The sequence below is a fragment of the Mya arenaria genome, chromosome 8 (assembly GCF_026914265.1).
Source record: "Mya arenaria isolate MELC-2E11 chromosome 8, ASM2691426v1".
In the NCBI taxonomy this organism is placed as follows: Eukaryota; Metazoa; Mollusca; class Bivalvia; order Myida; family Myidae; genus Mya; species Mya arenaria.
Window position 1 is genome coordinate 18,806,546 of NC_069129.1, and position 14,682 is coordinate 18,821,227.

The window sequence follows — 14,682 nt, forward strand, 5'->3', positions numbered from 1 at the left end:
GCTAAGTGAAAAGAAATGCTTTTCAAAATACATGCATATATACATATTTCTCGTATAAGTAACAGCGTTAAACCTCAGATGGTTAGAAGCTGACATAGGTTACATCAAGTGTGTTATTCGATGTATTTTTTATCTGCAGCGAGTAAGTTAACATAACTGTATTAAATGTGAAAGGGAATTGCTCATGTTTTTTTGTAAAATGCCCCATTTTTGTATGACGAGTGTGGCAACTCATTAGGAGTGTTCAAACTAAGATACTGACAGCTGTAACCCTTTAACAATTGTTGCTATATGCTAAACTATTGTCTTTGAAGTCCACAACTTTAAGCTTGAGGCTTAAAGGTTAATTAAGTAACCTCATGTTTTTGCATGAGTCTTTGTGGGAATGAGGTTTTGTTGTTAGTTATCAAATTTTTGCCGTGACTGTATCGGCATGGGTTCACACCCCACTAAAAGCAGATTGTTTTTAAACTTTAAGTGTATTTTTTTCTGAAATGTGTGTATCTAAGAGTAAATAAAGCTATGTAGAGGTGTTTTCAGATGCATTAAAGGTAAAAACAAATTTGGTGCCACTTGAGCGAGTCCCTTAAAAGGCGACCCTAAGGCCTAAAAAAAAATACATTTGGTTCGGGTTACCCGACCCTACCTACGGAATAGGCGCCGACCCTAACGTTTTTATAGTCAGTTTGAAAAAAAAAATGAAAAACTAAAAAAAAAAAAAAAAAAAAAAAAAAATTCTTTTTGTTTTTTTTTGCTTTTCAATATGTAGTTTAAAACCTTAATTGCTTATATAGAAGATAACTTTAACACCATTCTCCAATGATGAAAATGACATTCTTATATAAAGCCTAATAAAAAACAATAAAAAAGCCTACCTACCCTACCTATTTTTGAAAAGGATGTAACCCTAACCAAACATTTTTTTTAGGCCTAAGCAGATAAGCTTTACAAATTATAACAGCAACATTCAGACAAGTCTAAGATGTTAATTAGATGACGTTGTATAAAATAAGAAAGATTACGAAAGAACAATCTAATATTTTATTGACTTTTAAATGTTGATCATTCTCTTGCAAATATCAAACTTTAAAGTACCAACATTCAAACTTATTTAGAGGATGCAACATAAACTTCATTTAAAGCTTAAATGATGCAACATAAACTTCAGGTCAAGGTTAAATGTGCAATAAAACTAAACGTCAAGCTTTAATGATGTACTAAAAACAATTAAACAAGCTTAATGGATGCAATAACTAAAATATCAACTTAAATGATGCCAATGAAACTAAATATCCGTGTCAAATAATGCAATAAAACTACATGCTTAGCTTAAACGATACAATTAAAACTACACAACCACCTTAATGATTCAATACAAACTACACGACCAGCTTGAATGGTGCAGTATAAACTACATGACCAGCTTGAATGGTGCAGTATAAACTACATGACCAGCTTGAATGGTGCAGTATAAACTACATGACCAGCTTGAATGGTGCAGTATAAACTACATGACCAGCTTGAATGGTGCAGTATAAACTACATGTCCAGCTTGAATGGTGCAGTATAAACTACATGACCAGCTTGAATGGTGCAGTATAAACTACATGACCAGCTTGAATGGTGCAGTATAAACTACATGTCCAGCTTGAATGGTGCAGTATAAACTACATGTCCAGCTTGAATGGTGCAGTATAAACTACATGTCCAGCTTGAATGGTGCAGTATAAACTACATGTCCAGCTTGAATGGTGCAGTATAAACTACATGTCCAGCTTGAATGGTGCAGTATAAACTACATGTCCAGCTTGAATGGTGCAGTATAAACTACATGACCAGCTTGAATGGTGCAGTATAAACTACATGACCAGCTTGAATGGTGCAGTATAAACTACATGTCCAGCTTGAATGGTGCAGTATAAACTACATGTCCAGCTTGAATGGTGCAGTATAAACTACATGACCAGCTTGAATGGTGCAGTATAAACTACATGTCCAGCTTGAATGGTGCAGTATAAACTACATGTCCAGCTTGAATGGTGCAGTATAAACTACATGTCCAGCTTGAATGGTGCAGTATAAACTACATGACCAGCTTGAATGGTGCAGTATAAACTACATGACCAGCTTGAATGGTGCAGTATAAACTACATGTCCAGCTTGAATGGTGCAGTATAAACTACATGTCCAGCTTGAATGGTGCAGTATAAACTACATGTCCAGCTAAAATGGTTCAATATAAACTACATGACCAGCTTGAATGGTGCAGTATAAACTATATGTCCAGCTAAAATGAGTCAATACAAGCTACATGTCCAGCTTGAATGGTGCAGTATAAACTATATGTCCAGCTTGAATGGTGCAGTATAAAGTACATGTCCAGCTAAAATGATTCAATATAAACTACATGTCTAGCTTGAATGGTGCAGTATAAACTACATGTCCAGCTAAAATGGTTCAATATAAACTACATGTCCAGCTAAAATGAGTCAATACAAGCTACATGACCAGCTTGAATGGTGCAGTATAAACACATGTCCAGTTTAAATGATTCAATACAGACTACATGATCAGCCTGAATGGTGCAGTATAAACTACATGATTCAATAAAAAATACAGATCTAGATTAAATGATGCAGTCAAAATTACAGGTCAAGCTGAAATGATACAATCTAAAGTACATATCCATCTTAAAGTGACCAGCGCGCAAACACCTTAACTCGTGGTACTGCACAAGGATGTTTATTGGTCCATTTTTTATTGACCTAAATGTGAATTCTGCAGAACTGCGATTGCAATACCAAAATTTATGTGAAAACTACAGAAACAAGCTCAGTAGCCAAAAGTTTAAACATAAACCCCATTTAATGACACAGGGTAAACGCTAAAGACATAGAACACACACAAAAATCACAAATAAGAAACATAGAACAACAGCACAAAACTCCACAAACAACACAGTGCACATATATTATATAAATAACTTTGTTTGTTTATCAAGGATTGTTAGGAACCGTCTTGGAACGGTCAGTAAAATGTAAATTTACTGGGGGTTTAAATCAGTTCACGTGCACAAACCTCGGTCTTAACCCAACAATCCCGAATAAAGTAAAATCGCAAATAGATAAACAATCATTCTTAAACTAGTCTTTTCCAGGACGCAATAAAAACTACAAGGAATGATAGTAGCTTTAAACACACACTGCAGAATATAACAATGATGAATTACATTCTATATATTGAAATGCATTTCCACTTCTGTATATGAACACGCGCTTGTTGTTTATATGATCAACATCTCATTTCATCTGAAACACGTTTATATAGTCCGAGTTGTTGGCCGAGAGCAGCAACAGTCCTTTGTGTTCGTCGTAAGCAAGACTCTGTGGATGCTTTATGGCGTCCACTTTGGCAAGAATCGTTCGGCGGTCACGTGGGAATTTAAGAGAAATTATCTCAATTTCATCCGTCATGTAGTGGCATATAAACATATTACCTACGCCATCTACCGCACATCCACGTGGTCCTTTTCCACTTACGTCACGCACATCCAGTACCGTTCCAGTTTTATCTAAAGTAGTAACTGTGTTTTTTCGTCGGTCCGAGACATACACCTTTTCGACTTCCTCATTCGTGGTGACGTACCATGGCCATTCAAAGAGGGGCTCCCCAAGATCGTCTGTAACTGCCGTCCACAAAACAATTCCTTTTTTGTTAATCAACCGTACACATTTTTCTGCTATGCTCGTCAGTATAATGTTTCCTTTTAAGACAGTTATACCATTACAATCAAAATCAAGCTGTAGGGTTTCGCCATATTTTATGTCTGAACGCCCAACGATTCTTATCAACTGAACCTGTTTCTTGTCTGGCAAAGTGAACGCAGCTTCCACTTGGTTCAGGAGAGAAATGTCAAACGGAGGAGTGGCAAGCAGCACGGAGTTCACGACATTGTCCCGACGATCAATGACCTTGATTCTGTTGTTATTGTTGTCAGCCACTATTATAGTGCTGTCTTTTAAAACGCACATTCCAGTAATCCAACAAGTTTTAACGTCTTCTCTATCTCGACTGAAGATTTCGCCAGCTGGAGTTAAACGTCTGTCGTCTACGTGTTTTCTGATTTTGAATTCGTCGGGTTTCTTAGTTTTCAATGGCGTAAGTTGAAGCTTCGGTTCCTCTGATTGATAAAGTTTCGGAATCACTGCATACTGCATGGTGTTCAAGTTTAATTCTCCAAGACTACTCAATGATTTCATCGCAGCGTCCACTGCCTTACTAACTTCAAACTTTAAGAACACCTTATGAGCCTCGTTGTGAATTTTCATCAAAGCTGATGTCGTTTTCTTATGTCCGTCCATAGCATTTTGTACAGCAACAAACATTTCTAAGTCAGAATCAACTTTTCGTTTTGTTTCTATTAGCTTTACCTTTGTATCAAGCTCTTGTGCCATTTCCTTCAAAGACAAAAGATGATTGCTAATTTCAGTTCTTTCAATCGTATAACGCCTTTCGATATCCCCCATCACGCGTTCCACGAGTTTCTCGACCTTTGCCAGAACCTTCTGTTTCTCATGCTGGACAGCGTTAATGACGTCATTGCGTTTTCGTTCAAGGTCGTTCAAGTCCCACTCTCGTTCTCGCGCAACAGCCTGACACTTTCCAAAAAGCTCCCTCATTTGTTTATGGCACTTTTGTGGCGCACTTCCTTTGGTAAAATTAATGCTAGCTTCTCCAATCCGTAAAATTTCTTGGCATCTGTTAAAATACAAACTATTTAAACTCATACTTTAGACCCAAGATGCCGATGGCTCATATTTTTGTCATAGCTTTTGATTTTTATTAAATACATGATCGTATATTACGTATGTCATTCCATTATTAAACAGCATACACACACACACAGTGCAGTGTCATTCCTTGAATATAACTTTTATTTCTTAAAAATTCAAGGAAATAATATCTTAATACTAAGAAATACTTACTTCCCGTGGTACATTCGTCTGCAGACGATGCAAACCATACATGAATGTTCCAGGCAAAACATCTCTTCAGGTTCACCGTTGTGTTTCTTACATTGGTTGTACGGCAACGTTACCGGTACGGTGCTCGCAGTGCGCACGTCTGAGCCCTTCGGATCACGGGGCTTATCCCGCTTAGTGGTACTGCTTTTACGTCCAGTAGTAATGTCTACCGAATTGTTAAGAATTTTTGACATGATTGTGTGTAATACCTTAATAACGGATGATTTATTTCGTTTTGACCGAAAAGTGTTCAGAAATGATCAAGTTGATTCGACTTTCCGCTCTTTTATTAAGTAAGTATTGGTCTACTTATTTTGAAACCTGGTAAAATTAATACGTACCATCTGTGTTAACCTTCAATTTGAAATACGATATGTTGGTGAAAAGTGTTTAATTGTGAAAACAATAGAATGTCTTTACGCGTAATCGGTTCAGAACATTAGACATTGACATTTTATGTTTGTCAGTTTAATCAGATGTACTGTCATGAAGTGTAGAGGTCGCCAATGCGGACGAAAGTAATATAGCATTTAAATCACTGTTCAGCAATATTACTGATAACCTCTTGCGTTTCAGTCCAATGCAATTCATGATAGTACAAACAACTTATCCATGGAAAAGACGAACATGTATCATTTTAGACTAATTTAGGCCTGATTAGTTTTGGAGGAGCCCCCCCCCCCCCCGCAACTTTCACCCATTGTCTCATTTAAAGCCTATATGGGTCGGTTAATGGGGGGGGGGGAGGGGGTGCACGGCTACAGTTGGAGTTATTGTTACGCACGTTCTTACTGCCGTAATCGTATAATGGCATTGATATTTTAAATGAATTTGTTTCTAAGGTACTTATCACAGAAGGCACGAGAGCAAATCGACTTTTCGATTTATTTTACAATTTGAAGTTATATGCCGTTAATGAATGTACAAATTTATGTATATACAAGTATTTGAATATGCAATAACCATTTGAATTTTTTGACATGGGTGGTATTACCTGGGAGTAGAATTGTTATTGATCCCGGGTATTACTAGACTAGTACCCTCGGTTCCTTTTTGTGAAAAGAGAATAAGGGTACCAGTCTTGATATTATTACTACTAGGGGAAATTCAATCATTGCCGCAATTTAACAGTTTTGTCGTGGCCGTTTTGACTAAATTACAGGCGGGCAAAGATGGCGACGTTCACTAGAGGGAAAGTCTTTGGCGTGGTTTTTGTGTTGATTTTGCTGTATATACTGAACAAATCAATTGTTATGAATATGGAGAACTCAACATTAAGAGCAAAACTATTAAGGTTTCAGTTTTCATGTATAATTATGTCTGGAATGACGCTTATCTGTTGCTATTTATGGAGAAACTTATCCACCGTGCTAGATTCGACGCAGGACAAAGTCCATAGTGAAACAGAGTCAAATGAATGGAGATTATTTATTGACTTTAAAGATATCAGAGAATGGAGATCATATACAATAAATGCTGCGATATCTCGTCTATTATTAGCAGCTGTACTGATATCGTCACTATTTTCATACTCCTCATTTTCTTTCCTGATTGCAATAAATCCTTACAAACTGGCTATTTGGCTGTTCCTTGCATTAGCTGTAACGATACAACTTTTCACCGCAGTTGTTTTCTTGAAAATTGTGAATTTAATCTTACGCCTAGGAGGGCGGAAAAAGACGAGGACATTTAGCAAACTTTCCAAAATACAACAGATATCCGCCTTCGTGTATGCAATGTTAATTGTCATGTTTGGATATATCAATGCTCAACAACCGCCCACTATCAAAGAAGTAACAATACCTGTCGAGGGCCTTCCAGAAAATTTAGAAAGGCTCTCAATAACATTTGTGTCAGACATTCATCTGGGTCCAACTAATGGAATGGACAGGTTGAAGAAAATTATTAATATGATCAACTACTTAAATTCAGGTTTGTACAAATAAAAATGTTTGTTTTATTAGTCTACACATACAAAATACTTGCAATCTGAAATATGACTTGGAGTATTTTTAAATAAGAGGCACAGAGGTGAAACTTGATGTACATTGTGTGGTTTGGTGTACTTCTTTTGCCAATAAATAAATGGTTGGTAAAACCAGTCCTACCTTGGGTCAGGCTTTGACATGTATAATAACTCTTATAACTTATAAAGTTGTGCAGTAAACCACACCCGTCATAGATGGATTATAATGCATACAGTATTTGCATTTAATAAATTTTATTGTATTTAGTATTCAGAGGAACACTCTTAAGGATTCCAAAGTGTCTATAAAGGAATTGCTTAGTCTTAGATTTGATATTTTAACATGATATCTATTTAATTCCTATTACTGACTTACATACGCATTTTGTACACTTCAGTCCTTGAAGAAAAAAGAAAAAAATGTGCCATGTAGGAGGGCTTCTTTTTTCAGATATGGTGATAATTGGAGGTGATCTGGTTGATGGACGTGTTGATCAGTTACATGATGCTGCAGTACCAATCAGCTGGATCAATTCTAAATATGGAACCTACTTTGTTACAGGTGCAAACTGTGTGATAATTCTGTTGAAACAGTGTGATACTGATAGTATTAATTTTGTTATTAAATTGTTTCTGTAATGATCATGCAGTTCATTGAAGTTCTTGATCTAATGGATTGAACTGTATTTTTCTGGGATAACTTAAAATATAAATGTCTTTATTTTAATTATTATAAATACTATTTAGCATTTAAAGTAATTAAGTCAACAAAATATAAACTATGAAGTAACTTTCATATTTTAAATCCATTTCAACAATTTTAAACAAACATTTCAGCCCTTTTTCTGCCCATTTCACCGGTCAGAATATCTGACTGATTCGAAATGCCAAATATGTATATATTTTTTCCAAGTTCAAGAAAAAAATAACAAATGAGATTGCTGTCATGACAAGCCAGGGTTCTCAACTTACACACCTTGTCTCTTAGCTGGGGTTTTAGTGCCGGAACATTACAATTATTCATTAACAATTATATATGAATTCATAAGTACTTCAGGGTGACATCTTTGTTATATACACTAATATCATGGAGAAATGTTGCCCAAAAAGATGATTTTGCTAATGATTTTTTTTATTCCCAATATGGCCAATAATTACAGGATTCGAAAAAAACATACACAATTTTTGCAAGTACTGTATCCCAAATTGTCAAAAAAAATCTGAAATTTATTCCCAAATCAGTCAATTTGGTGTCTCAAATTTCCCAATTTGTCTAGGGTCTTTTTCGCAAAATGGACAGAAAAGGCCCTGTATTTGTCATAGTTCAGAGAATCACCACCAGATGATAGTTTAAAAGTTATGAAATTTCAGGTAATCATGAGTACTACACAACTGATGCTGAGAACTGGTTGGTGAAGTTAAAATCACTTGGTGTAATCCCACTACACAACATCAATGTGAAAATATCTGCTGACAAGGGACAAACTGGCATATGTCTGGCTGGTGTAGATGATCCTACGGCAGATCAGTACAAGTAAGAATCTAACTATTAAAGGGATCTTAAGTTGCTTCTCTTTTAAAATCTTGTTTACTTTATCTTTAATTTAGTGTTAAATTGTTAATGTTAATAGTTACAACTTGCTACTCATATAATGTGTAGAACCACCTCTACTTATCAGAAGCGCTGGTGATATGCCTTTTGACTTAGTCTCTCCATGTGTTACGATGTTTTAAAGATTTTTTTACATATTGTTTTTACATAATCTCACTACTAGTTTTATCTCAGTCATATTGGGTAGCTCAGTTTAATTTCTGGTCATTGTCCTAAAAAATTCATCTTAGCACTTGACAACAACCTATTTCGAATTTTATTTGTATACATATTAGTAAATTTACCAACTATGTATTTTAGGTTTGGGGATCACACTATGGACCTCGATGGGGCTCTGGGTTCATGTGACGTTGAGAGCCCTGTAATTCTAGTGGCTCACCAGCCCAAGGCTGCTCAAGCTGCACTTCAATCTAAGCACAGAGTGGATCTAGTCCTGTCAGGTATGTTAGCACGATTATGCAATGAATTAGGACTCACTAGTTGAAATAGCTGAAGACATGAGTATTAATTTAAAGTTTACCTTTGACAACCAAATCGGCCGAATGTTCAAAACTTTGTTTCAATTAACAACTGTTAAGGGTTAACGTCATCATTGTTAACTTTCAAATTGTTACTGCTCTGGCATTTAATGGATAAACATGTGCTCTGCTGTATTTCTAACAAGATTTGAGAAAATTATTTCATCAGTTTGTTTGTATTTATATATGTGAGCACATCCACAAACTATTTATGTTTAAAAGTTAACAACGATATTGTTAATCACATTGTTTTCTTTATCAATTATTAAAAAAATTGGCCCAATGTTATGCAGGACTGGTGTTAGGCCAAATATTTTTGGAACCCTCTTGTCTATGTTTATGACCATAAACTAAACTCAAATGCTTGGAAGCAATTCCTGGATGCCTTTGTGAGAGGAGCTTCAACTTCACAAAACAGACAAAATAATGCAATACTTAATGAATATTCATGTTATATTAGCTACTCTTGTTTGGTTTCAGGTCACACACATGGCGGCCAGTTCTTCCCATTAATCATTCCTGCGTACCTGATGAACCCATTCTATGCGGGCCTGTATCGCCATGGTGACCATTCCCACGTTTACGTCTCCCAAGGAACACTGTTTGCCTCAATACCCATACGGTTTGGAACTACCATGGAGATTACTAGAATATTTTTAACCCAAGCTTAGGCATTTTGTTTAGAGATGTGTCTCTGTGAATATATTTGTTTGTCTATCTTTTACATAAGCTTTAAAAGACAATTATTGAGTGGTTATAAAAGTTGCATTCCAAATGTTGCATTCAATTTACATTTCAAACAGCTATGGAGATTTTTACTAACACTTTAGCCACATAATTCTCATTCGAACTTTGGTGCCATATCCCAGATTATCACTTTTACGTGGCAAATTTTTGTCCTGTAAAAAGCTTACGTGAACAAGTGATGAACAAGGATGAATACTATTTCTTCTCTGTGCTCAAGAATTTGTTCTGTGATTTTATGTTTCTGTGATTTAAAGGCGCACAAATATAATTGTTCATTTTGATGCATAGTCATGTTTAACTCACTTTGGTTTAATGATCAAAACAAAAAAAGCATTTGATTTAGGTAGAGATGAAAAAATATTAGCGAAATTTTGGTGCTTTTTTAACTGGGAAATTTGTGGCATGTAGCTATTGATTAAAAGATAACATTTATATGGTTAATGTTTTATATCTGTACCAAATTTTTAAAACTACTGATATTGTGCGCCTTTTATTGTTTTTGTCAGTCATAAGCATAACCCTAAAGACAATACCGGGTAGTTATAACACTTGAATCCTTGTTTATTGGTTGTGCAATTTCTAAAGTATGGGCCTGTTTTATCAATGATTGCTAATTCTGAGTACTCAGTGGTAACGCATACATGTTTTTTGTTTTGGAACAAGTTTCTTCACTCATAAAAAAACACTAGGCACATTTGAATCTTTAAGTAGAACTTTTCATTTGATTTTTAACACAAAGATATGTTTAAGTGAAAATGGTCATCGCTATTATATAATTTTTTTGTTATAAATTCATTGATGAGGCAGCCCAGTGTATTCTAGTCCAATAGATGTAGTTATTAATTTATTACTATAAGTATTATTTTATATAGTATTCATGAAAAACAAACGCATTATTGCATGTTTGATGAATTTGTTGGAATTGCGTTTATTTGTTAAGGCATAAAATGCTTTTGAAACTGAAAGTAACTGTCTCAGTCTGTAAGTTGCATCCTTTAGTACATTTTAGTTGAATAACTCAAGCAATGATCATTGAATGATAATTTAATTTCAGACATGGTTACATGTCTAATAGAAGGTTACTAATATGCAGTCACGTCAAGTTTAAGCTGTTGTGTTAAGCCAAATGTCTCTCTTTAAAGTCTTGCCTCTTTTCCATTTATAACTGTACTCTTATAACAATAAATTAAGTATATAAGTATTTACCAAATTAAATTTAAGTAAATAACTGTTTTCTAATAGTAATAGATTGAGTATTACAATGTTACATAATTGAATAATAAGCTTCAAATGGAATAATTCAATAAAATGGATAGTTTGCATAATTTGTGACAGTAGCCATAACTGAATCAAAGTGCTGCAGGCACTGGTGGAATCACTGTGTGTTGGTTTTTGAGGCATTGAAAGTTTCAGTTGCAAGAGTTGTATTAAGGAATTTGGTGCGCAATGCTTAATGTTAAAGTTTGATTAAGGATTACAACATGCAGTTGTTGTTGTTTTTTCGGCTATTTTTTGGGGCTGAAATTTGGCCTTATTTCCGTCCTGAAAAAGGATTTTCCCCCTACACAGTGCAAAAATCCCCTTAAAAATAAAAATAATAATAATTTGGGAGCTTTGAACTCTTATCATTAAGCAAGCGTGGCATATTAGTGACATTTATTGATATGTTGTAAGGTTTTTTTTTATTTAAAGGTTAGACAACAAGTTGAACATTAAATAAATCATTTTCCCCCTTTTTATCAAAACGACTTCATTTCATCCCCTATCACAGGGCCCCTTCACCATTCCAAGTGTAATTGAGAAAAAAAAAAGATTATGTTCTGCTGACAAACACCGACTCTTCTGGTCCCACACAGACGCCTCTCGGTTCCAGTATCCGGTCACCTTTCACGTCTCTGCTTTTGCCAGTCAGATGCCTACTGTGTTAGCAAAGCTATCAGTAAAAATAAGAGTATCTAGGAAAGGTATATAGTGGTGATCTTGCTTTAAGCATCCTCTAGCTCTTCCCAACTTTCACACAGATGTGGGAAGTTGAGATGCAGGATGCCAATTTTAACAATCTTACTAAAGGAGGACAAGACGTTGTTATAAAACAAATATCTTAGTCCATTATACACGTTTTTTTATAGAATATGTTTTTTGAAAGGGGTTGCTTTTCAGATAGGTTGTAGAATACGTTTCATTATACATTTTCAGAAAGGTCGCCCCTGAAATAGGTTCCCATTGAACTTGTTTCGAAATTAGGTTACTGAGACTGTGTCCTAGTCTACAGTTTCTCTGTTTTTTTCTGCAGACAAACACTGACTCATCTGGTCCTACACATACGCCTCTTGGTTCCCATATCCAGTCTTCTTTCACCCCGCTGCTGTTGCTAGGCACATGCCTACTGCATTAGCAAATCTGTCAGTAAAAATAAGAATATCCCGGAAAGGTATATAGGTGATCTTGCTTTTAGCTTCCTTTAGCTCTTTCCAACAGGGAGCCAATTTTAACAATCTTAGTATTAAAGGAGGACAAGACGTTGTTATAAAACAAATATCTTAGTCTGTTATCTTAGTCTGTTATACACATTTTTTTTATAGAAAATATGTTTTTTGAAAAGGGTTGCTTTCAGATAGGTTGTAGAATACATTTCATTATACATTTTAAGATAGGTCGCCCCTGAAATAGGTTCCAATTGAACTTATTTCGAAATTAGCTTACTGAGACTGCGTCCTAGTTTACAGTAACCGGTACTCTGTTTTCTCTGGAGACAAACACCGATTCTTCTGGGCCCACACAGACGCCTCTCGGTTTCCATATCCGGTCGTCTTTCACCTCGCTGCTTTTGCTAGGCACATGCCTACTGCGTTAGCAAATCTGTCAATAAAAATAAGAGTATCCCGGGATGGTATATTGTGGTGATCTTGCTTTTAGCCTCCTCTAGTGCTTTCCAACTTTCACACAAATGTGGATAGTTGAGATACAGGGTGCCAATTTTAACAATCTTAGTATTAAAGGAGGACAAGACATTGTTTTAAAACAACTATCTTAGTCTGTTATAAACATTTTTTATAGAATATGTTTTCTGAAAGGGGTTCCCATTGAACTTATTTAGAAATAAGGTTACAGAGACTGCATCCTAGTTTACAGTTACTCTGCCTTTTCTGCAGACAAACACCGATTCTTCTGGTCCAACACAGACGCCTCTTGGTTCCTGTATCCGGTCGTCTTTTACCTTGCTACTGTGTCCTAGTTTACAATTACCGGTACTCTGTTTTCTCGACAAACACTGACTCCTCGGGTCCTACACAGACACCTCTAGGTTCCTGTAGCCTGTTGTCTTTCAACTCGCTGCTTTTACCGGTCAGATACCTACTGCGTTAGCAAATCAGTTAGTACAAATAAGAGTATCCGGGATGGTATTTAGGTGATCTTGCTTTTAGCATCCTCTAGCTCTTCCTATTTTTAATTTTAACACAAACAATGGACTGCTCTGTTGTAAATTAAGCTCAAAAGTACACATCATTGGTACTTCATGCTTGGGTGAGCAGGCAATGTTATTTTTGTTAACTCAAATGTTATGGAAATTATTGCTATAATTTTGTTTATTTTTATGTTTGGCATATAAAGTGTTTCTGTCAAAGCCAATATAAGGCCTTATAATGACAACAAAACACAATATTTACAAATATATATATATATATATGTAATATTTTCCATATTTTTTTTGACACAAGGTCAAAATACTTGTTTAAATACTAACAAAGAATAAATTCATTTAGGTAAATAACTGTATTCTTATTACAATAAATTAAGTATTTCAATGTAACATGATTGAATAATAAACTTCAAAAGGAATTATAATTCAATAATATTCCAAAAGTTTACGTAATTCGTGACACGGTCCTCTTTCACCTCCGTGCTCTTGCTGGTCACTATATTGTACATGAAAACTGTGTAAGCATGCCTGTCTGTAAGGACTAAAGTACCAGGGGATGGTTTAATTATCTTAGTCCTAGATGTTTTGGTTAGAAATGATTTTAAAATTTCTTCCTTTGAACACCAATCGATGCTTGGAGTCAAACTTACAATTGTTCCAATTGCACGATCCAGCATTGTAAAAATTACAAGTTGGCATTGAATGATTCGCGGTTCTTTCTCCGCCACCTACAGGTCATAATTGTATGCAGCGCCACCAAAGATCATATTAATGGTGACCCAGGATGACGGAGCAATAGCTAGCCTAAGCCTAAATTGCTCGTTGTTAGTGCGCCATGGGGTTCCGCCATGAAGCAACAGTTCCTGCGTTTTGCCCTTGTTTTGTGGTTATGTAAACAGAAATGAAAATTATAAAGGTATCGGTCCACTTTTCTACCGTCTGGACTTTTTCACTACAGTCTTTTGCCCTTGTTTCAAGACGACCGTCCGCAAAAAAAAGGGACGAGCCACTTACGAATTCCGACAACTCAATTGAACCTTTGAGTAGCTGTGTAAGCATGCCTGTCTGTAAGGACTAAAGTATCACGGGATGGTATAAATATCTGAGTCCTAGATGTTTTGGTTTGAAATGATTTTCAAATTTCTTCCTTTGAACATCAATCGATGCTTGGAGTCTCTTTATAATACAAGGAAGTTATAAATGTCCTTTTCCTCTGCAGCAGAAAACAGATCAAAGGCGGATAGCGTTGGAACATCCTTGTCACATGGGAGAATAAAACGTTCAGTCGCTCTTCTCTCTTTCTTTCCGATCCCTCCCGTCTTGCACATGTTTGTCGGTGATAGAAAGTCTGTATGCATCTTTTGTCCTTTCAGTCAGATCACATTTAAGACGTG

The 14,682-nt window shown here is 35.6% G+C and overlaps 2 protein-coding genes across 2 annotated transcripts; one reads left to right on the forward strand and one right to left on the reverse strand.

Annotated features, from left to right (window-relative positions):
• Positions 1-3,299: 3,299 nt before the first annotated feature.
• Positions 3,300-4,679, reverse strand: LOC128244034 (uncharacterized). The gene has a single exon (XM_052962052.1). The coding sequence runs from the start codon at positions 4,677-4,679 to the stop codon at positions 3,300-3,302; it is 1,380 nt and encodes a 459-aa protein (XP_052818012.1).
• Positions 4,680-6,196: 1,517 nt separating this feature from the next.
• LOC128243822 (transmembrane protein with metallophosphoesterase domain-like) lies at positions 6,197-11,794 on the forward strand. Its single transcript, XM_052961787.1, has 5 exons — positions 6,197-6,956; positions 7,442-7,552; positions 8,362-8,524; positions 8,903-9,042; positions 9,601-11,794. The coding sequence occupies exons 1-5, from the start codon at positions 6,197-6,199 to the stop codon at positions 9,789-9,791; spliced, it is 1,365 nt and encodes a 454-aa protein (XP_052817747.1). The 3' UTR covers positions 9,792-11,794.
• The last annotated feature ends 2,888 nt before the right edge of the window (positions 11,795-14,682 follow it).